This window comes from Cetorhinus maximus, chromosome 3 (assembly GCF_964194155.1).
Source record: "Cetorhinus maximus chromosome 3, sCetMax3.hap1.1, whole genome shotgun sequence".
NCBI lineage: Eukaryota > Metazoa > Chordata > Chondrichthyes > Lamniformes > Cetorhinidae > Cetorhinus > Cetorhinus maximus.
The window spans coordinates 26680676-26705748 of NC_135881.1; the positions used below are offsets into that span (position 1 = coordinate 26680676).

Sequence of the window (25073 nt, forward strand, 5' to 3'; positions counted from 1 at the left end):
AACCCTCTATTTAAAAAAGATAATTTCCAATAACGTTATATACATTAATAGCTTTATGACATCACCCTCCCTATCGAAAAATGAACCATCATAATTCTAAAGGAGAGCTTCATTTTAATAACCCATCTCACATCATCTCCTATATTTATTACACTACTACATTACCAGGTGCACAGTGGTATAAAGTTGGGACAGAGTTGCCCTGGGAGTCCTCAACATCAACTCTGGGCCCCATGAAGTTTCATGGTAACAGGTCAAACATGGGCAAGGAAACCTCCTGCAGATTACCACGTTCCACCCTCCTGATGAATCAGTGCTGCTCCATGTTGAACACCATTTGGAGATAGCACTGAGGGTGGCAAGGGCACAGGATGAACTCTGGGTGGGGAACTTCAATGTCCATCACCAAGAGTGGCTCGGTAACACCACTACTGACCGAGATGGACAAGTCTTAAATGACATAGCTGCTAGATTTGAGTCTGCGGCAGGCGGTGAGGGAACCAACAATAGGGAAAAACATACCTTACCTCATCCTCACCAACCTGCCTGCCGCAGATGCGTCTGTCCATGACAGTATTGGTAGGAGTGACCACCACACAGTCGTTGTGGAGACGAAGTCCGACCTTCACATTGAGAATACCCTCCATCGTGTTCTGTGGCACTACCACTGTGCTAAATGGCATAGACTTCGAACAGATCTAGCAACTCAAGACTGGGCATCCATGAGGTACCGTGGGCCGTCAGCAGCAGCAGAACTGTACTCAAACAGAATCTGTAACCTCATACCCAGGCATTTCCCCCACTCTACCATAACCATCAAGCCAGGGAATCAACCCTGGTTCAATGAAGAGTGCAGGAGGGCATACCAGGAGCAGTACCAGGGATACCTAAAAATGAAGTGTCAACCTGGTGAAGCTATAACACAGGACTACCTGCGGGCCAAAAGCATAAAAAAACCATAAGCAGAAAGTGATAGACAGGGCTAAGCAATCCCACAACCAATGGATCAGATCTAAGCTCTGCAGTCCTGCCACATCCAGTCATAAATGGTGGTAGACAATTAAACAACTCACTGGAGGAGGAGGGTCCAGAAATATCCCTTTCCTTAATGATGGAGGAGCCCAGCACATCAATGCTAAAGATAAGGCTGAAGCATTTGCAACAATCTTCAGCTAAAAGTGCCGAGTGGATGATCCATCTCGGCCTCCTCCGGAGGTCCCCAGCATCACGGATGCCAGCCTTCAGCCAATTCTATGCACTCCACGTGATATCAAGAAACAGCTGAAGGTACTAGAAACTGCAAAGGCTATGGGCCCTGACAATATTCCAGCAATAGTACTGAAGACTAATGCTCCAGAAGAAGCTGCCCCCCTAGCCAAGCTATTCCAGTACAGCTACAACACTGACATCTACCCAGCTATGTGGAAGGTTGTCCAGCTGTGTCCTGTGCACAGAAAGCGGGACAAATCCAACCCGGCCAATTACCACCCCATCAGTCTACTCACGATAATCAGTGAAGTACTGAAAGGGGTCAACAACAGAGCTATCAAGCGGCACTTGCTTAGCAATAACCAGCTCATTGATGCCCAGTTTGGGTTCCGCCAGGGGCACTCAGCTCCTGACCTCATTACAGGCTTGGCTCAAACATGGACAGAAGAGCTAAACTCCAGTAGTGAGGTGAGAGTGACTGCCCTTGACATCAAGGCAGCATTTGACCAAGTGTGGCATCAAGGAGCCCTTGCAAAACTGGAGTCAATGGGAATCAGGGGGGAAACTCTCCGCTGGTTGGAGTCACACCTAGCACAAAGGAAGATGGCTGTGGTTGTTGGGGGTTAGTCATCTCAGCTCCAGGGCATCACTGCAGGATTTGGTCAGGATAGTGTCCTAGGCCCAGCCATCTTCAGCTGCTTCATCGATGACCTTCCGTCCACCATAAGGTCAGAAGTGGGGATGTTTGCTGATGATTGCACAATGTTTAGCACCATTCGCAACTCTTCAGATACTGAAGCTGTTCATGTCCAAATGCATCAAGACCTGGACAATAACCAGGCTTGGGCTGACAAGTGGCAAGTAACATTCGCGATACACAAGTGTCAGGCAATGACCATCTTCAATAAGAGAGAATCCAACCTTCACCCCCTTGACGTTCAATGGCATTACCATTGCTGAATCCCCCACTATTGACATCCTGGGGGATTGACTAGAAACTGATCTGGACTAGCCATATAAATACTGTGGCTACAAGAACAGCTCAGAGGCTAGGAATCCTGCGACAAGTAACTCACCTCCTGACTTCCCAAAGCCTGTCCACCATCTACAAGGCACAAGTCAGGAGTGTGATGGAATACTCCCCACTTGCCTGGATGAGTGCAGTTCCCACAATACTCAAGAAGCTTGACACTGACCAGGACAAATCAGCCCGCTTGATTGGCACCACATCCACAAACATTCACTCCCTCCACCACCAACACACAGTAGCAGCAGTGCGTACCATCTACAAGATGCACTCAAAGAATTCACCAAGGCTCCTTCGACAGCACCTTCCAAACCAATGACCACTAGACAGACAAGGGCAGACAGATGGGAACACCACCACCTGGAGGTTCCCCTCCAAGTAACTCACCAACCTGACATGGAAATATATCGCCGTTCCTTCACTGTTGTTGGGTCGGAACTCCCATCCTAACAGCACTGTGGGTGCACCTGCACCACATGGGCTGCAGCAGTTCAAGAAGGCAGCTCACCACCACCTTCCCAAGGGCAACTAGGGATGGGCAATAAATGCTGGCCCAGCCAGCAAAGCCCACATCCCGTGAATGAATAAGAAAAAAGATACCCTTGCCCAAAGAACATTAGTGAGCCAGGGTTTTTACGCCAGTCCAGTAGTTTTATGGTCACCATTAGTGTTTTTTTATTACAGGTTTATTTAATTAACTGAATATAATTCCGTAGCTGCAGTGGTGAGATTTAAACTCAAGTCTCCATATTATTAGTCCAGGCCTCTGGATTACTAGTTCAGTGATAACCATAATGCTACCATGGTCAATTTGGCATCACAGGAGGTGTTTTCTGTCCTAATATCACTGTGGAACGAGTACTAGAGATTTGGTATATCTGGGATGGTGAGGCTTCACTCGCTGGTGGCTTTTGGCAACCATAAGTGCACTGGGGAAGGCACAAGCCTGACAAGACCAGGTGGAGAGAATCCCAAGTCGGGCAGAACTGGTTTTCAACTTTCTAAGGAATCTCTCCAAAAACTCAATTTGGTGTTCAGTGACTGGCTTTGGTAAACATTTCAATTGCTATCAATTAAACACAGGCAATAATTGCAATTATTCCTATAAAATTGAAAAAACATTTTTTAAAATTTGAAGGAAGAAACAGTCTCTGAAAGCCACTGCAAAGCAGAATGCCCATATTTTCAGACTATCAACAAAGCATGAGATAATTACAGACTTCCTCTTTGCTTACAAAATGCAACCTTTTGGAAGGAAAAGTTTGAATGAGACAAATACATCCATGTCTCATAATAAAGTGCATTCTGAAGTTATGGAATGCAAAAGCAAACACTCATGTAATTAGTATTGTGTGCTTTTTCTCAAATGCACGCGCACAGAAAACCCAATATCAACTTCAGTTAAAGAAAAGAATTGAAATTTGTCTGAAAAGCAAAATACTGTAAATGCCAGAAAGCTGAAATTGAAACCTTTCATCAGATCACTGACTCTAACCTTCTTCTCTCCACTGATACTTCCAGCATTTTCTGAAATTTGTCCTCTAGATTTTCCTCAAATCATTTTGGAAAGATAACAGCTAACTCTACTCAAAACTGACTAAATGATACTGATGGGAAACTACCAAAACTGCACATGGTCAGACTGTACAACTTTCATCCAGCTAATAAGAGTCAAAACTGTTGATTTTCGGTAGATTCAAGACTTAAATTAAAAACTTTTTAAAAAAAAGACAAAAATGTAATTTATTGGGCAAATTTAGTCACGTTGTGAAAACTGCAACTTTTTAATTATTTTCCTGAAATCAAGGAGTTATTTGCGAGGGAAATTATAGTGCCACCAAGTGATAAAATGTCACATCATATGATGGTTGATAAGGGTAAATTCACAAAATGGGGAGATATGGGCACAGGAGTTTACAATAAGGAAAGTAGGTACAAAGTCATAGCTAAAATCATGACACCAGGAAATGAGCTTTATCAAAAAGAAGAAGTGCATGCCCGACAAGATGTTTTGTATACTGGTGAATCTTCCCTTACATTGCAAACAGCAAGTTGGAGAATATGCTCCCTCTCTCACCTGTACATGCAGTCTTACTACTGACATTGGGCTAACTGGGAAAATTAGCACCTTCCTTCCTATCCCTTCTTCCTGTGTTCATAATTCCTCCCCCATTCTTCACTCTGTCCCTTAACCTTTTGGCTTCCCACTAACCCCTCCTTTCCGTACCATCCCTTGTCTCCCATTGTTATCTCATTTCTCTGCCATTGCTTTTCTTCCTTCTTCCCATTAGAACTACCAGCTCAGTCTTCATCTTCCCTTTCCTCCACTGCTTCATCTACCCCTTAAACTACTACCCTTGCCACTCTTGCCAGGGGCAATTGCTGAAAAGCCAGCACTCTTTTTGCCTGCTCCCCTCTTCTTAAGACAATTGTTTCAAAATTCAACTTTTCTTTTGAGAAAGTGAATTCAAATTATACACAATGACTTTATTTCAGATTTCCAGCATCCGTAGTGTTTTGCTTTTGTGTTGTCATGGTCATGAAGCTCACTGTTTACAGTTCATGTGTATCTACTTCAATTATGGATTCATTTCTCTCATCCTGTTGTCTAGGCTCTCTGTATGAGCTTCCTAACTGCAAAATCAAACAGATTTATTAATATACATCTATAAGCCTCCATTACCTTTTTCAAAAAAAATGTAATATACTATCGCTATAAAAGGCTCTTTAATGTATATAATTTAACTCAACATAGATTGATGTCAACAAGCAACCTACTCTACTGCCAAATTTGAGATACATTCATCCTTCCACACCCTGTCTGCAGCTATTGTCACTGCAGTAAGAAGACAGGGATTGTTGCATTAAATGTTTGCATTAGTATTTGCCCAGGAAAGACACTATTGCCATTTCATGTGAAACAAATACAGGTGGACGATTTGAACTATATTTATATTATGTAGTGTAATATAATAAATTACCAAATTGACAACTTCAATTTAAGATGTTTTTACTGTGCTACAAACTCCATCTATCTGTTAGACTAGCACAGGCTGAAGATTGCTTAAGAGTACCTAACATGACTCTCCTATTTATACAAATGATAAGGTTTTCAGACTGATTTTTTTTCTTGATATTGCTCCCACACCCAAACTATTCTCTTGGGTTTTCACATGGAAAAAAAGAAACAGTCAACATCAGGTCAGCTAATGTAATATTCATGGACAATAGTACATGTTGGAGACTGTTGGGATTTTGTCTAGCACTATACTGTGGCTGGGTCCAAATGACTAAACATCAATCTTACTTGTGCATGAGCAGAGTTCTGTATATAGTCAATGAAGACCATTTTTCAAGAAAGCAGGTCAGAGTTGCTCTCAATTTCTTTAACTCTCTACTATTTAGTAACTGTCTAGCTCTAATGCAGAATTCAAATGGTAAATTAATTACAAAAGTTCAAGTAAAAAAAATATTGCTGAAAAAAAGAGACAAGTCTTGCACGCTTCAGGATACTTAACAATACTCAAGTTCTGTACTACCAAAAATGACTATTTATAAAATAAGCAAGTTTATGATGGGGAGGTGGTGGCATAGTGGTATTGTCACTGGACTAGTTTTCCAGAGACCCAAGGTAATGCTCTGGGGACCCAGGTTTGAATCCCACCAAAGCAGATGGTGAAATTTGAATCCAATAAAAACCATTGCCGATTGTCGTAAAAACCCATCTGGTTCACTAATGTCCTTTAGGGAAGGTAATCTGCTGTTCTTACCTGGTCTGACCTACATGTGGCTCCAGACCCATAGCAATGTGGTTGATTCTTAAATGCCCTCTGAACAAGGGCAATTAGGGATGGGCAATAAATGCTGGCCTAGCCAGCGACACCCTGATCCCACGAATGAATAAATTTTTTAAAATTGCATCGTAATATTTTATGGTAATACACATTTCTCCAAGAAAGAGCTGAAATTGTAGCCAGTGTGCTGTGCAAGTTGGGCCAAGCTCAGCCTCATCACAAGCAAAGGTCAAGTTAATATTCACAGCCACTTGCTGAACAACCCCAATTACTGCTGAATTATCAGCCATAGTTCTGTAACAGATGAACACAGAAGATTTTCACTTGTGTCCCTGCAGTATGGCAAGTTGTTAGTGACCTCTGCTGGTTGACATACAAATCTACAGGGCCAGCACAATGTCTATGTTGGAAAGTGCAACCAGAAGTTACATCATAAATGGTGACTTTATGAGTACTTAAATCATGAAGCACAAGGGTTGCAAAATGTAACTACAAGAACATTTATTTGCATTGGTAAAATAATGATCCTGATTTTTTAGTATCTATAAGCTATATCACCAATTTTGAAAAACAACTTTGAATCATGGTGTAGCACAGGAGGAATGTGGCCCACTGTGCCTATGGCAGCTCTTTGAAAGAGTTGTCCACGAAGTCAAACTCCCTAGATCTTTCCTCAAAGCCCCGCAATGGTTTCCTTTTCAAGTATTCATTCAATTCTTCTTTGAAAGTTATTACTGAACTTCCGTCAAGTTGTAGTACATTTATTTTAACAGTCTAGGTAGGAATTCTTCTTACAATACCAGTAGCTGCAAAACAGAATTACCTGGAAAAACTCAGCAGGTCTGGCAGCATCGGCAGAGAAGAAAAGAGTTGACGTTTCGAGTCCTCATGACCCTTCAGCAGAAACGTCAACTCTTTTCTCCGCCGATGCTGCCAGACCTGCTGAGTTTTTCCAGGTAATTCTGTTTTTGTTTTGGATTTCCAGCATCCGCAGTAGCTTTTTGTTTTTATCTCTGTGTTTAATTGACTGCCACTCCTCTTCAAGAAATGCCTACCTTGAAGAAGTACTGCTCTGCTCTCTGACAGGATTTTCGTATCTCTCTTCTGCCTTGTTCACCTTCATTGCTTTCCATTTCTCTCCTGGTGTTTGACAAGGTGTTTACTAAAACCCGCTTTCACAGCCATATTTCCTTTCTCAGTGACTGTCTCCGTCTCCGACTCACCCCACGTGGATTTCAACTGAAATTCCATCCCTCTTTTTTCGAACCCACCCAGGATTACAGATATCTCTGGGACATAAAACGTTTCTCGGACTGCTGTTCCCGTCGCATTCTGAGATCCACACTCAGTGCCATGCGCCGCCATATGAACACACTCGACCTCTCCCTCCAGCAGCACCACCGCACCCTTTTTCAAAGCTGCGCGTGCCCCCAGTTTCATTTTATTCTTCGTCTCATCCGACGCCTCAACAAGAAACTTTTTTTCTTTCTCTCAAGTGCTAAGGAATGCAAGCTCCAACAACTCATCGACACCAACACCCATCTAGGACCCTCCACCCCTGCCTGTCCCTCCGTCCCCACCCCATCTTCCAATCCCAGCCCCGGCCGCATATTCACTATACCCCCTGACCTTCCCCTCTCCGATGCTGAACGTTCAGTGCTCAGCAAAGGACTTAGTTTCATACCCTTACGCCCTCATCTCAATGAATTTTGGGCCCGGCACGATGCTGAATTCTTCTTCCGCCGTCTTCGTCTCGGTGCTCACTTCTTTGGGCAGGAGTCCTCTCCCCGTTCAACGGATCCTTTTACCCACCTCCAATATTCTCCCTCCACCTGGACCCCTCCCTCTGGATTCTTACCTTCTCTTGATCTTTTCATTGAGAACTGTCGGCGTGATATTAGTCGTCTCAATTTCTCTGCTCCTCTTACCCATTCTAATCTGTCTCTCTCTGAACTTACTGCACTTCGTTCTCTCAGGTCCAACCCCAACATTGTCATCAAACCCGCTGACAAGGGTGGTGCTGTTGTTGTCTGGCGCACTGACCTCTACCTCGCGGAGGCTGAGCGTCAACTCGCAGACACTTCCTCCTACCTCTCCCTGGATCATGACCCCACCACTGAACATCAAGCCATTGTTTCCAGGACTGTCACTGACCTCATCTCCTCTGGAGATCTTCCTCCCACAGCTTCCAACCTGATAGTTGCCCAACCTCGGACGGCCCGCTTCTACCTCCTACCCAAAATCCACAAACAGAACTGTCCCAGCAGATCGATCGCGTCAGCCTGTTCCTGCCCCACGGAACTCATTTCTCGTTATCTTGACTCCCTTCTCTCTCCCCTTGTCCAGTCCCTTCCCACCTACATCCGTGATTCCTCTGACACCTTACGTCACATCAACAATTTCCAGTTCCCTGGCCCCAACCGCTTCCTCTTCACCATGGACGTCCAATCCCTCTACACCTCCAACCCCCACCAGGATGGTCTGAGGGTCCTTAGCTTCTTCCTTGAACAGAGGCCCGAACAATCCCCATCCACTACTACTCTCCTCCGTCTGGCTGAACTTGTTCTCACACTGAACAATTTCTCCTTTAACTCCTCTCACTTCAGTTCTGCTGAAGGGTCATGAGGACTCGAAACGTCAACTCTTTTCTTCTCCGCCGATGCTGCCAGACCTGCTGAGTTTTTCCAGGTAATTCTGTTTTTGTCCAGTAGCTGCAAATATGTTTAAGGTGTGGAATGATGCCAGTGTCTCAAATTTGGTAGTTGTTAATATCAACCCAAGTTATAGAAATCGTGGATTCCAGATCAGAATAATTCAATGAATAAAATATTCTCATGTCGCTTATACTTGTTATTTATTCATTCACGGGATGCAGGCGTCGCTGGCTAGGCTAGCATTTATTGCCCATCCTTTTTCTGAACTCTATTTGCTAGCCTAATTTCTCTAGTCTCTCCACATAACTAAAGACTCTTATCCTTGGTACCAATCTTCTCCACACTTTCAAACACCTTCCTAAAAGGCAGTGCCCAGAATTGGACATCATACTACAACAGTAGTCTAAGCTAGTGTTTTATAAAGGTTTAGCATAACTTCCTTGCTTTTTGTACTGTTATACCTCTACAAATAATTTGAAGGATCCTAAATGCCTTTTAATAGCCTTCTCAACCTGTCTTGCCACCTTCAATGACTTATGTACATACAACCCCAGGTGTCTACATTTCTGCATCCAATTCATAATTTCACTATTTTCTGCAACCATTTCCCCATCCACAATCCTCCCATCAGAAACTCATTGAACCACTACTGTAGACATCAATACAGGGATCATTCAACAATACATACCAAATGAATTGAACCTCCCCTCCCCCACTCTAAATAGAACAAATTGGCTTGCAGCACTGCATCCATTGGTAGAAATGGACACCGACAACGCAACTATTAAGTAACACGTCTTGACCACTTGGAAGTTAAGGCTTGCTTCAAAGAGCATTTGACAAATAAAACATAATTTTGGTGAAAACAATGTACTGCTCCTATATAAGTAGAGTGTTTCTTCTATCTCAGCATTTTGTTGCAGGGTAAGTGTCTCAAAACCAGGGCCCCAGGACCAAGTCCATGCTGGATTTCGGATCTTGCTGGTTTTCAGGTTGGGCCTTTCAGGTCAGGTCAAAAGTCACTCAGACCACTTGGAGCACAGGAAAAGAGAGGTGCATGAAGCCGATAACTAGTCAGTGCGCCACTGCAGCACCTAGCCCAACAATCTTATAAATTATTTTACTCATCTAATAAGTGATTCATCGCAGCTTAAAAAACTGTCCAGTTTATGGACATTAGATAGCCAGATTTGAGGCACTATACCTGTAAAATACCTCGATTATTTTTAAAAAGTCAATTCCTGCTGGTCAATGAAAACTTCAGTATTTAAGTGATTTCCAAACAGAATAATAATTAAATAAACCAGCTAATCTCCCATGATGTTGTTCATGCTGAGTCACAGGATGTGCTACAGTGTAGATAAAAGCAAAAAACTGCAGATGCTGGAAATCCAAAACAAAAACAAAAATACCTGGAAAAACTCAGCAGGTCTGGCAGCATCTGTGGAGAGGAGCACAGTTAACGTTTCGAGTCCACATGACTCTTCAACAGAACCTACTACAGTGTGATGTCTTAAGTATGACAGGAAGCAAGTGTGTCAAAGAGTGTGTGTGCTACATAGCAGACTTCTAACATCTCTCAGAATATAGTTTATTTTCGAAGAATGAAATGGCCTGATCAATCATCTGAATTAGCTATTGTCAAAATTACTCGTGAGCGATAAAATCATATCCTACAATTTGTCATTAAGCATTCCATTTGCAGCATATCTTAAGTAAAAAAGTTGAAAATTTTGCTGCAAAATTGACAATTACTTTGAAAAAAAAATTCCACTGCATTGTTTATTCTTAATTCTGTGCATATCCTAATAAAACCTGCTCAAGTCCTTTTGTAATACATCCAATAACTTTGGCCCCCTTGATTTTCTGAATCCTGGGGCTTGAATTCTGTTCCTTCATTGGAGTTTGCACGGTTGCATCAGGAACTGGGTTCTGTTATTTTTCAGGGCTCCAATATTCATTTCCTCTACTTAGCCTCACGCTCAGAGTAATTGTGTGAGGATCACTGCTGCTGCTGCAGTTCCACAATTTGCTCCCACTATGATGCAACCACCATCATTCCAGCCACAAAAAAGTGACAAACTTTTCATTCTGATATTGCATTTTGTATCAATTAGTTATCCTAATCCTTTAGTTATTGAATAGTTACTTACATAGAAGTAATAAACCTCCCATCAACGAAATGCAGGAATATAAATAAGGAAGATAAAATTCCCAAAGATCTGCAGGAGAGAAAGAACAGGGAAAGTAAGCTTTTAGCAAAATGTATTTTCTTCAAATAGAAAATAAAATGCTAGTTAAATAAACATTCTGGAAACTGCAATAAACAGCCATGATAAAATTATTAATAAAGTCAAATTAAAGGTACCTATAATAGCAGAAACAAAATAAACAAATGAGCACATTATTACAAGCTTTGACTGGAAATTTATTCCTTTCTCCAGGCTGATTTTGTGAAAGAACATTTAGAGGTAACAAAGTTACATTATTCCACTAGAATTTTAAAACCAGATTCCAAAATAAACACTACTGTACCTATTTATTTTCTAGCAATCATTTTGATAATCTTGAAAAAAATAATCATTATCCTTTCAAGAGAACTTAACATTTATCAACTGAAGGAGGAATCTTTGTTTTCAATGTTTACATGGCCCTACTTGAGAAAAATGCAAATAACCAAGTGCTTCACCTCTCAAATTCAGAGCACATGCTAATAAAAACTCAATGCATATATATGAGTTACTTCGGGTCAGCTTTTGGAGTTTGGGTGAGTTGTAAGTCATGTTATCTTTATTTTTATTCCTGGCATTTGAATTCCTAAATTGGGGGCTGGGTTTTCATGGAGTCGGGGAACTTCATGGAGGCATGAAGATGGCGGCTGGGACTCAATTCCAGGATTCTAAACCCCACTCGTGGGGTTTCTGTTTTTTACCAGAGCAAGTTAAAGGTGAGGACTGCTGCAGATCATGACCCAAGAATGCATAATGAGGCTTGACTGAGAACCCAGACATCCAATGGACTGTTGAAACAGCTGCAGCCCATGGAACACATTGCTTGATTGACAGCTCTGGCTCTCTGATCACTCTGTCAATAGCACAATGTTTATTTAAACAAGGTAAAGAGGTTTTAAGTGCTTACAATTTCTGCTACTGATACTTTAAATGATCTGGATGATTGACACTTCTATTGGGCTGTTGCAAAAGAGTTTTTTTTAATAAAGTGGAAAGTTATGAATGAATAAATTTAGTTAAAAGCTTTAACACATCCTACCATCATTATAGGGTTCATTGGTTCTATACAGAGTGTATAGTGGGTGAATAGGCATGGAAATGCCATAGACTGACATGGAGGGACACAACTTGACATCAAGTGCATGAGGGACCATGGGGGTTGGGTGGGGACATGAGGTGGCATGGGTGGGGTATAGGGAGTATGTGAGGGATGAATTGAGGTGTGCGGGGGAGGGGTGGAAGGGCTAGAGGGGTGTTGTTTGCTTTATTGTTTTTATTATAACTGGAACAAAGTCCCAGAGCACGAGGTGGGCCTTTTAAACAGAGCAGATTGGCACTCAGCAGCCCATGGTTGCTTCCGAATTCTTATTGGGGGCAGCGTTGAAGACTCCTATTAGCACCAGCGCCCCCAGAATGAAAATCCTGTCTGTGCTGACACTTTGTTCTCAGGTGGGCGCAGAGCTGCCCAGCCTCTGCTACCTGCCTCGAAGATCAAAATCCAGCCCAAGATTACTGCTTCGTAATCACTCCCATGAGAGCACAGAGAGACTGAGCAACAAGGGTAACCTGCTGCCAAAGAAATAGATGTGGAGGGACATGACATGTGTTAATATTGTCTTCTATGTAATAATGTGGTCAAATCACTCTACAAAAAAGCTATGGTCCACACTACAATCTCTGATATTTTAAAAGAACAAATTTGCATTCTAGAGCACTTGCACATCAAAATGCAGGAAGATCCTTCCAAGCCAATGAACTTTTGAAGCACAGATAGGTTACAGTGTCGGCAAATGCAGTAACCAATTTGCACAGCCCGGACTTACAAACAGCATATTCAAAAATACAGGAATGAGATAAATGGTGCAGTAACCTGTCATACAGTTTTTGGTCTCCAAATGGATATAACAATCATACCATATCCATTCTATTATGTATTAGCACTATAACAAGGATCTATTTAATAAATAAATCTTCTGATTCAATATATTCCATTTCTTCTACCCTACTTTTAAAACTTCTCACGGCCTTATCCCACCATGCACCTACTTGGCCACCCATCCCAGCAATGGGCACTCTGTCACTACATCCTGTGCTCTTCAATTCCCTCCCAAGAACACTCTACTTTGTCACTTTATTCAATCCTTTTAAAAGCCTTTCCAAACCTCCTCTTCAACCAGGCCTTAGCTTCTCTCCCAAAATTACCTGCTCGATGGAATGTGCACATTTTGATATGTATTCCTATACATGAGGAGTGATACAGAAATCTTAAGTCTGTCTCAAACACCAGTAACATGCCTCAGTAAGAGAAGCAGCAGCAGAAAATTTCCACGGTCACCAAAGGCCTCAATAAGATCCACGGTCACATTAAGCAAAAATAATGATTGCCTCCGATTCCTGAAATTCTCTTCAAGAGGCAATACATCAGGATATGCAATACATGAAAATTAACTTACTACATGAAATAGTAGAAAGCTGGGGTGAATCATGGAATACTTAATTGATTTGACCAAATAAGAACTGAATATCTGCTGCTCTGAATACAGTTTTAGAGTGCAATTATACTGCACATCCTGCACCAACAATGGATGGTTAATGCTTTGTTCCAGCACAAGAGGAAACTGGTGAGGAACTTGATTTTTCTGGTTGCAGCTTCTCATCCTTTCCTGTAACATTGTTCAGGCATTCCCATGATCTACCTTTAACACTGAAGTTTGTTTTGAAAAGCTGGTGAGGAGGTAGGGGGAAATGTAGAACGAGGATAAAACCCAAAACATAGCATAACTGCATTTTTAAATCATCAGTCAAAACTTCTCGTAGTTTTCCAGGTCACTTACCATACAAAGATTCCATGCTGGCAGCATCGTTATCAATCAGAGCAGAAGCCACCCAGACTATTCCCAAAATAAGCAGTCCGAGAAGAATAAGCATAACTAAAGTCTCCAGAATTCGTGCTTTAATTCCCTAAAAAAGAAAATGGACACAACTTACTGAAATTTCACTGTAGTTTACAGGGCTGAAAAAAAAGGAACTGTACAAAATAGCCTGCTTGGACAAATGTGGAAGACGTGGAAGCCATAAGTTTGTAATTAAAAATTGTACAATTTTGATACCATACGTGCAAGTACAACGCTCTGTATCTGAAACATGCTGAGCAAGATTATAACAAAGAATAAGTCCAAACCACAATATAATCTGTACAAGATTTAAAATTATAACTTGATCTGTGCCTGTGGTATTTGGGAGATGCAGGCATTCTCATCAAAGAACAATGGAAATCCAATAGGACTGTGGCGTTTTAAATTTCTGGTGAACAGTAAGTAGGGCCCAAAGAACATTTTCCAATCATAACAATGCACAAATCTAGGGCAGCAAATGGAAAGTGGGTAGTATTTCAATCTAATGAATGCCTCACCATTACAAGGGCATGCATCCTCTGGCCTTACTTCACAGAACAGTCACAGATTATAAACAGAAATTAATGAAGTTTTCAGCCTAAGTAGCTCTAGCATTTATCTCTATAGTAGTCTTTTTTGTTAAATGTGTCACAGTTCAGTACTGTTTCAACTTTTTTTCCCATAGAAAAGATTTGGGCATGAGCTAGGTTAAAATGTATCTTTTTAAGTAAAAGCTTGCCTAAAAGGTGTGACTGTCCCAAGAAAGATCCATGCTGCATTGTAGATTAGTCAGCAAATGAGAAGTAATTAGTGCAGGATGGGCAGTTGTTTTGCCCAGTTTCCAAACAACAGTTAATTCGTGAGCAGTGTCTGGTTCTTCAGTAAGATACCTAGCACACCAGTGTTGACAAATTCTTTTGATGTCTACTATTCTAGCTTTTAAAATGAGGACACCAATAAAAGAACATCAGTCAAACAGCAAAACACTGCAAAGTGAATGAACCCATGTCTTGGGCAGTAGCACAGGACACAGAAAGGTTGTGCTTTTAAACAGAGTTAGTTGATCCACTGATGTGGGCTAATGTAAATGTGTTCTTTATTTTCATAATTGTATGTAAACAAATGTTCCAAGTTACAAGTATCTCTCATTTTCATACCCTGTTTGCCAAATATGGCAAGTTCTCATCCCTGAAGGACACCAAGTGAACCAGTTTGTTTCTTACTACAGTCTGGCAGTTTTCATGATAAATTTCCTGGTATATTACCAGAATTATTTAATTCAATTTCACAATGGGATTTGAATTCATGACATATAAATTGCTACCCCAGTATACTACACTAATGACATTCTTTATACAGTAGAACCGAGTGAGCGTACATCATCACCGAGGGGCAAAAGTTTATTGTACTTGAAATGAATATTTCAGGAGGAACCAAAGACTAATACAATGAAGCACCGGTCAAGTAAAGCAGGTTATACAAAGTTATAGCTTATACATGGAATAAATTTGCTGAACTGAAAATTGTTAGTCCAAACACATTCCGAGACTGAAATGTTTGTTGCTTATCTGAGCCAATCAGGACTAACATACATTATATTTGCACCCACTGCCTTGCAGCTACCAAAAGCAACAGGCATATTTCAGCATATGGAACCTCAAATCCATTCTCACTCTCCCATTCAAACATAGTATATAACCAGAAGACTCATCAACACTGATGGCTGGACTGCATTTTTGATAATTAGTTTTACAAATTTAATATCACTCTTTTTATCAGTTAACAATATATTAAATGGGGAAGTTATAGCAGAAAGACTGATGGTTGTGTTAGTCTGAAGAACATAATCATTACAGCAGCAACCAATGTTGATCCAAGTCTTCAAGAAAAAAAATCCCTAACTATACTGCCTTATCTCATTTTACTAGTGAAAATAGGATACAAAGATGAATGTGCATTGCATCCATGATGTAAGCATGGCACACAATAGTGTGCTGACATCATGGATGCACATGCTTTGGATCCAAATTTTGTCCAACAAGCATATGAAGTTAGAGGGGCTTTCTCCAATATGGGATTCATTTTTTTTAAACTGATTCACTATCTGAAAAAAAATTCCAGGAGCTTCTGAGTGTGATCAAGAATATAGTTACTCAAATTAGTCATAATCAACACTTCAGGGTTGGTATTTCTTCCAAGGTGAATACAGTGATGCTTTCTTGTTTTTCCCTCCCAAAACATCCTATTCCCATGATAAAACATTCATCTTTCTGGTCCTTTGCCAAGGTGAATTTTCAGTATTTAAAGGTGAAATATTTTAATTTATTTATGTCTCCTTTCCAAAAGCCTTGCTTTTTTTCATGCTATTTGTGTTATTCCAAGTTATTATATCAAAATATATTTCTCCCTCTTCGTTTCTATGGCAGATGTTAGCTGCACTCGCTGTAGCACTGCAAAACGAATTTTTTCCTCCATTGTCTAATCCCCAAATGACAATTAAATACGATATTCTGGGGTATGACACTTGTGTGATGTAACAGCTCAGAGGCCACGCATTAGGTGTGGCACTTTTGAAAGGTGGGTTACGATGGACACAATCTAAACATAAAAATTCCTTTCTCCCAGAAATAAGAATGTAATCTCTCCCATTGGTGCTCATGAAAAATTATATATTTTGACAGGTACTCATTTGTTAAATATCAAAATGTAAAATGAAAGATGCTGTTGCCTAATGCACTTCAAATCTCTGAAGTCATTCACAATCATTTATAGTCTGGCTATATAAAATAGACATGCTGGCTTCAGCTTTCAAATTAAAATTAAGGAAACACTAAATAGTAGAAGTCAGGTATGGTTAGTCTTGGTATGTCAAAATTAATTTGGACAGGAACCTCATTCCAGAACACAGATATATAGAAAATTACAATCCATAACTTGAGAATGATGTGAATAAACTTGTCATGACTCGACAAAATGAGGCATGGTCAATGAAAGATAAGCAGCTTGAAAATGTTAAGCAATGCAGTTTGTTCTCTTAATGCAGATAACACCCAAATGACTGTATACAATAGCTCTAAAACAAGTGCTAATAATATTGTCAAAAACCATCAATGTCATTCAATTAAATACTCTCATTCTCAAAACCAGCCTGTCTTCAGCACATTATTTCCTCTGATTTATAGACCCTCAGAGACACTGCTGACTGTAAATTACTCAAAGTGGAGAGAGAGCTTTTACTGCCACCATTAATCAGCCACAGATAAACACACGGGAGTAAAACTCAGCCAATTGCCCAGCTCTCCATTAACTGCTGTAATCTGGAGTTGGAAGGTCCCAAGAGGAAGCCTCCTATCAGTTCATCGCTCACATGTACTTTAGTTAAAGACACACCAGATGTCAAGCTTACTTATTAGTCTATCCTTCAACCAAAGCAGTGTTACACTGTGTCAAAGATGAAAAGCAGACTGCTACCATTCATATTAAAACATTAGGACGGTGAATGACACTTTGATGACATATTTCCTAATGAAGCTTTCACACAAAAAAAGTTAAATCTCTTACTTTAATAATATGATCGACTATTACAAAACCACAGTTATGTGCACAGATGAATATAAATAAACTTGAAAAAAACGCAAGCAGGGCAGTGGGGAGAGCTGACTGTCAGGCAACTGGCCTGAAAGCTGGTGGCATTTATTAACAATACAGTATCCTATAATAGTCTACCTTTGTAATAAACAAACCAGAAGAAAAAGCAACATGACGAAAATAACCTTGGGGACAGATTTAACATTCAACTTGTAATTTAATGCAAATTACCTATGAAACAAAATAATTTTGAATTGAAATAGCAATGGCAATTGGCAATGCTAAGTCAGCCAGCCATAAAGGCTAACACCCTGGTACATATTTTAATCACCTGAAAAGCTGAAGGAGCGGAATAGCAGTTTTTTTTTAAAAAAAGAGATGCTGAAAATTGTAATTCAGACAAACAATGGTATTTCAATATGCTGTACTAGCATGCAATTTGGTACATTATAGATATACAATTGTATGAGGAACCAAAGGTACAAGGTCAAAAGGTCCGCGTTGCAAGGCACAATCAAGGTTGACTAGTTAAAATGAACAAGGAGCTATTGGTTCAATTATGCAAAGCTTGCATTTTAAAAGCTTGAAGAATGCAGGCAGAGTTCCACAATTAAAGTCCTGAGATAAAGCAGATAGATTAGACCACTTGACCAGGAATACAGTGAGGTATCATCATCATCACGTGTGCTCTGTCCAAAGGCAGATCCTTGGCTCAGTCTTCTCCATGTCTCTTTGTCATGTGCCAGTTTTTATTTTTCAGTAACTTCCTTCAATTTTCAAGCCATCCAGCATTGATATTCTCTTCCTTCCTCTTCCTCCTTGAAATCTTCCCATCATAACAGCTCCTACCAGTCTGTTTCCTCTCAAGATGTGCCCTGCCCAGTCTCTCTGCCTTTCCCTAATTACATTCAGCAAATTTCTGTTTGATTTCCTCGGCACTACATCATTCGTTACTTTTTCTGTCCAGCTCATTCTTTCCATTTTCCTCCAAACCCATATTTCACAGCTATTTAGCAAGTTGGTCTCCTTGTTCGATAAGGTCTCATCCATACAAAGTAACAAATCAAGCTTCTTAAGTCACTTTTTGAGCTGTTTATTCAGCTTTCCAGTTAGCAACTGTCTCTTCATAGTAAATACAGCCTTTCCTATTGCTATTCAATTGCTCTTATATCTTTGTTGCACCTTCCATCTGCAGATACTCCTAAATACATGAATTCTTGCACCTGTTGTGGTTCTTTGCCTTTGATGAATATATGGATACTTCTTGGTGATTTTGAGATATGCATCAGTTTGGTTTTGTGGATTTCACTTTCATTCCAAAGTTCATGCCCCTGCTGTTGCTAGTCTATTTACTTGTTCTTGTGATCCTTCTTCTGTGCTTGCTGTAAGTGGTTTGTCACCTGCAAATCTGTTATCATATGCCCCTCCCCCCAATCTTAACGGCAGTTTTTATGTCTTCAAACACTTCTCCAATCATTGCTTCTGCATAGACATTGAAGGGGACTAGTGATGAACAACATCCTTGTCGAACTCCTCTCCCAACTACACACTGCACTGACTCTCCATTGGCTACTCTCACTGTTGCTATTGGTCCCATGTACAGATTTCTTTTGAGTCGTCTATTGCTCCAGTCTATTGCAATGTCTTTCAGCACTGTCAAGGGCTGAAACCAGTCAACCCAATTCCATGTTTTATAGATTTTGAAGAAGCAAACATATACTTCCTGTCCAAACTCTAAACTGCACTCACTCATTAACCTTATAATGCTGATTGCTTCTCTCATTCCTTTTCCTTCCCGGACTGCACACTCGTCACCTGCACCTTCTCACCCAATCTCTTTATTACGATTCTCAACACAACTTTCGATGCATAGACAATCAGACTACTTGTACGGAAGTCAGTACATGGGCATGCCTATGGCTTCTTTCTTAGGGTTATCATTATTGTCAGCATGAAATCTCCTGGCCATTCTCCTGATAAGCAAATGCCTTTGCACAGCTTAGTAAACATTGATGTTTCTTTCCCATGCTTGTAATCAACACAGCAGCTATTTCATCTACTCCAGCCATTTTTCCAGTTTTTATCTCATTTATTGCTGCTCTTATCTCATTGTCCAGCATTTCTGGTCCAATGAAATTGATGTCAACATCACTCTCTTCTCACCTAACCATTTCAGGTTTTATTTAATATTTGCATATAGTTCTTCAATATGCTCCTTCGACCTTTTTCTATTTCATCAGGGTTTGTTAATAAAACACCTTATTTCCTCACAGTGGGATATAGGAAAGAGAAAATGTCGCATAGCTTATTTGCCACGTGGGACAACTGGGCAAAGAAGCTCAGGGGAGCACGAATCAAAGTGGGGTATATAGTAGAATGACAACAAAATTTAAGAAAAGGGCTAAGAGGCAGGTGTGATCACACACAAAGTAATCATACTTTTACTTAGTATTCCATCCAGAAGTGCAACAATTGTTGCAATAGTTTGTGCAAATTGAAACATGCTTAAACCTTAAATGCAAAAATACTAAAATACGTTAACACTCATTTCACAAAACATTTGTCTCTGTCGATGTCTGCAACTAACATCACAATTGTTGATCACTCAGTGAAAACAATTTTTTTTTAAATCAAGTATCTGATTTGCCATGAGGGAAAAATTACCATGTAAAATAAAATGATGGGCCAACACAACAATGAGACTCATCTCCAGTTTGTACCACATATATAAGCTTTACAAGTATTGCAATTTGTGCTATAGCTTGAAGTTTGTCCTGCAATCGTGCCATTGCATTAATAAACCTCTAATTGAATACCTTCAATTACTCCATCCTCATCAATGAATCTTCAGTCTTGGCCATTTCCTTCCAATGGGTACTGGCTGCCTGGCTATTTATGTCAGTGCCCAGGTGGCCTTGGAGAGGAAGAGGAAACATGCGATATCAACATGCTCGTGGTATTCCAGATTAGTGGACACCACAAGGCTCTTGAACACCGATAAAATTAAACTCATGCTGTTATGTTTCATCTCATTAGTGGTGCCTCCTCAGTTGAGGGGGCACTAGTTAATTTACCTTTCTGCTCCTGATAGTGGAGCAACCCAACTTATATTCAGGGGATGTCCAGGCATTGTAATCAGGGCACAGGTACGGCATGTACCTCAACGCACACCATACACAAAATTAATATTTAAATTGTTTTAACATGCAATACAAGACAAACTGGAGAATACTGCGTCAATCATGCCAACTAGTCACTAATGTCTCCTCTCATTTACCAGTCCTGCTACTTACAAACCTTTTGTACTTCTATTTAAGGAATATATATATACACATATATATATGTGTGTGTATATATATATATATAATGTGCTCTCTCTTTTGGAATTAATTCTCTTGTTCCTATTTTCAAGAATTTACTTACATGTTGTTACAATTGCAAAAGGAAATTTAACTGACTCTTAAATAGTTCCAAATTTAACTGAAAAATAACATCAGCAAAGGAAATCAATATTGATTTTTTTTTAAAACAAGAAACACTTGTTTACATAGCACCTTTATAGATTCCCAAACAACACATACAATGAATTAACTTTGAAGTCCCTGTTATGTCAGTGAACTCAGCAAGGCCCCACAAATAGGACATGAGATAAATGAATTGTTAACCTGTGATTTTGTTTAAATCTTGATCATTCCTACTCTTCCAACTGAGCCAGGCAATCTTTCACTGGCAAAATGAATGTTAGTTTAATATCTCATTTAAAGGTGGTACCAAGCAAGGGTCAATATCTTCACTTGCTCCCAAATCCCTCATCCTTGATCCGTACTCTGCACAACGCTTCTGTTCCCAACAACTTGCTGAATCAATCCCTCACTTATCCTTCTTAGCCTTATTTCCAGCAACACAATCTCCATTTCCCACCTCCTTCCTTTGGTATACTCCAGAAGCTTCAGTCTCTCAAGTCAAAGACACATAAACGATGATATAGATGGCGTAAGGCTAGTCGTGCTCACCACTGCCAGATCTGGCATGTCCATATCAAACAGTTCCATACCTCTCTCCAAATCCATGAGCTAACTGCCATAACAGCACGGCCTGTGGGCCACGAGTGCTTCCCCCAGTCCCAAGTAATTACTCAGTAAACCACTACTCCATCAGCCCCACAATCTGTCTGCTCCCGACACCCCGCCTACCATAATCTCTAATCCTCCTCCAGTGCATCACCTGCTCTCATAGGCTACAACCCTATGAGGCAGGCTTCCCATCTAGTCAATCAGGCTGCCTATGGACCGGAAGCAAGAACAACTTTTACTTACTCACGTAATAAAACATCCCAAGGTGCTTCACAGAAGCATTACAAAACCAAATATAACATCACAGAAAAAAAATTTAAAGCAGGCTGACAACTAAATTCTGAAGGACCTCATAATAGCATTGACCTGCTCTCGCCCTCCCAACCAGCACAGAATTTGCCTCCAGGTTAAAACTCAGACCTTGGTCCAATAACAATGGGCTTGAAAGAGGATGATCACAAACTGCAGAAAGTAGCTGACTACATAGGCGACACCAAGTATGAGTATGAGGTCCTATTACCTTGCACCAAGAATGGCTACCTCACCAGGCATAGCTACCTGGGAAATGAGGACAGTGCGAAAGGGCCACCCTAGGACAGGCAGTCAGCAGCACCTAGAGGATCTATTCTATCGAGAGGATCTAGCGTCTCATCTATACTCAAGTAGGAGCAAGGGTAAAATAAAAGCATGGGTCCACATTATATTTAGTTAAGATATGTTTGGGGAGCTCAGTCCTGTGATTTGCACATCCTGCGCTACGTGGGAAATCCTAGACACTCCTGGCGGTCTGGATGATCAAATTTGCAGGACATGCTTCCCACTGGAGCAACTCGAGCTCCGGGTTTTGGAGCTTGAGCAGCAGCTGGAGGCACTACGGTGCATTTAAGAGGCCGAGAGGCTCATGGATAGCACGTTTCAGGACATGGTCACCCCGCAGCTTAAGCAAGTGCAAGCATAGAGGGAATGGGTGACCGCCAGACAGAAGAAGAGGACCAGGCAGGTATTGAGGGAATCCCCTGAGGGCATCTCATTTGCAAACTGTTTTTCAGCCTTGGAAAACGGGAGAGTGGCGGTTCCTCTGTGGAGGCTAACCAGAGCAATGACCATGGCACTGTGGGTGGTCCAGCATCTCGGTGGGGGTGGGGTCGAGGAAGGAGTGTGGAAGGGCAATAGCAATAGGGGATTCATTAGTGAGGGGAGTAGACAGGCACTTCTGCAGCCATTCCTATGTTGCCTTCCGGGTGCCAGGGCCAAGGGTACCACGGAACGGCCAGAGGTCGTGGTCCATGTTGGGACCAATGACATAGGAAGAGAGAGAAATAAGGTCCTGCAAGCAGACTTTAGAGAGTTAGGTAGGAAATTGAAAAGCAGGAACTCAAAGGTAGTAATCTCCAGATTACTCTCAGTGCCACACAGTAGTGAGTATAGGAATACAAGGGTAGAGCAGGTGAATGCATGACTGGAGAGATGGTGCAGGAGGGAGGGCTTTAGATTCCTGGGGCTTTGGGACTGTTTCTGGGGGAGTTGGGACCTGTACAAGTTGGACGGGTTACATCTGAACAGGAACAGGATCAACATCCTCATGGGGAGGTTTGCTAATGCTGTTGGGGCAGATTTAAACTAAATTGGCAGGGGGATGGGATCCTGAAAAGTAGTTCACAGCGGAGAGAAGCTGAGATGGAATTAAAAGTTAAAACGCTAGTGAGTGAGTCTGGAAGGCAGAGGAAACATAGGCTAGATAAGAAAGTAGTGAGTTTAGCAAGGCTAATTGGAATGTATTTTAATGCAAGCAGCCTGAGGAATAAGGCAAACAAGCTAAGAACACAGATAGGCACATGGGAGCTATGACCGAGACTTGGCTAAAAGAACGGCAGGATTGGCAGCTCAACATTCCTGGTTATAGGGTATTCAGGCGAGATAGGGGAATAGAAGAGGAGAAGGGGTCGCATCAAGGAATCAATTACAGCAGTGAGGAGGGATGATATCTTGGAAGGATCATCAAATGAGGCCATATGGGTAGAAATAAACAACACAAAAGGTGAAAACACGCTGTTTGGTGTGTACTATAGGCCCCCAAAGTCAGGGAGAGATAGAGGATCAAATATGTAATCAAATTTCAGGGAAGTGTAAGAATAATAAGGCAGTAATAGTCAGCATGAATTTGTGAAGGGAAGGTCGTGTTTGACAAATTTGATCGAATTTTTTGAGGTGGTAACCAGGAGTGTTGATGAGGGCAATGAATTTAATGTGGTCTACAAGGACTTTGGCAAGGCTTTTGATAAGGTCCCTCTTGGCAGATTGGTCAAGAAAGTAAGAGCCCATGGGATCCAAGGCAAAGTGGCATGTTGGATCCAAAATTGGCGGAGAGGCAGGAAGCAGAGGGTGATGGTAAAGGGATGTTTCTCTGACTGGAAGTCTGTTTCCAATGGGGTTCCGCAGGGCTCGGTGCTGGGGCCTTTGCTGTTTGTGATGTACATAAATGATTTGGACTTAAATGTGGGGAGTATGATCAAGAAGTTCGCGGATGACACGAAAATTGGAAGGCTGTAAACTGCAGGAGGATATCAATGGACTGGTCAGGTGGGCAGAGCAGTGGCAAATGGAATTCAACCTGGAAAAGTGTGAGGTAATGCACTTGGGGAGAGCTAACACAAGGCATGGGATTACACTATGAATGGTAGGACCCTTGAAAGTACTGAAGATCAGCAAGACCTTGGTGTGCATATCCACAGACGCCTGAAAGTAGCAGATAGATAAGGTGGTTAAGAAGGTATATGACGTACTTGCCTTTATTAGGCGAGGCACAGAATACAAGAACAGGGAGGTTATGCTGGAACTGTAGAAAACACTGGTTAGGCCACAACTGGAGTACTGCGTGCAGTTCTGGTCACCACATTATAGGAAGGATTGCACTGGAGAGGGTGCAGAGGAGATCTACCAGGATGCTGCCTGGGCTGGAGGGTCTGAGCTATGAAGAAAGATTGGATAGGCTGGGGTTGTTTTCCTTGGAGCAGGGAAGGTTGAGAGGGGACCTGATAGAGGTGTATAAGATTATGAGGAGCATAGATAGGGTGGATAGGAAGGCACTTTTTCCATTAGTAGAGGGGTCAATAACCAGGGGGCATAGATTTATGCTAAGAGGTAGATGGTAAGAGGGGAGTTGAGGAGAAACTTTTTCACCCAGAGGGGGGTGGAAGCCTGGAACTCATTGCTTGAGAGGGTGGTCAAATCAGAAACTCTTGTAACATTTAAGAAGTATTTAGCTATTTACTTGCATTGCCATAGCCTTCAGAGTTATGGACCAAGCACTGGAAAATGGGTTTAATATGATCAGATATTTGTTGACCAGTGCAGACACAATGGGCCGAATGGCCTCCTTCTGTGCTGTAATCGTCTATGAGACTGAGGTTCAGCAGAAAAGCTGTGACAGAGCTATTCTATTTTCTTTAGGAAAACATCCAGAAAACATAACATCTGAGTAGTACTGCCAGTGGGCAAACCAAATTTAGCCCTCATTTTTGTCAGGCTTGCTTCAGGCTCATACTGCACAGCTAAAGAAAAAGCATCTCTCACAACCACCAGAAGTCTCAAAGTGCTTTACAT

At 41.3% G+C, this 25073-nt stretch overlaps 1 protein-coding gene across 2 annotated transcripts in view; it reads right to left on the minus strand.

The window, feature by feature from the left end:
- The window catches only part of lmbr1 (limb development membrane protein 1), a 251981-nt gene that overhangs the window by 130849 nt on the left and 96059 nt on the right, over positions 1 to 25073 (minus strand). For both annotated transcript variants that reach the window (XM_078537206.1, XM_078537213.1), the window contains exons 6-7: positions 13750 to 13876; positions 10838 to 10906 (exon numbers count right to left, since the gene is read on the minus strand). In XM_078537206.1, the coding sequence (XP_078393332.1) occupies positions 10838 to 10906; positions 13750 to 13876 (196 nt within the window). The remainder of the gene's footprint in view (positions 1 to 10837; positions 10907 to 13749; positions 13877 to 25073) is intronic.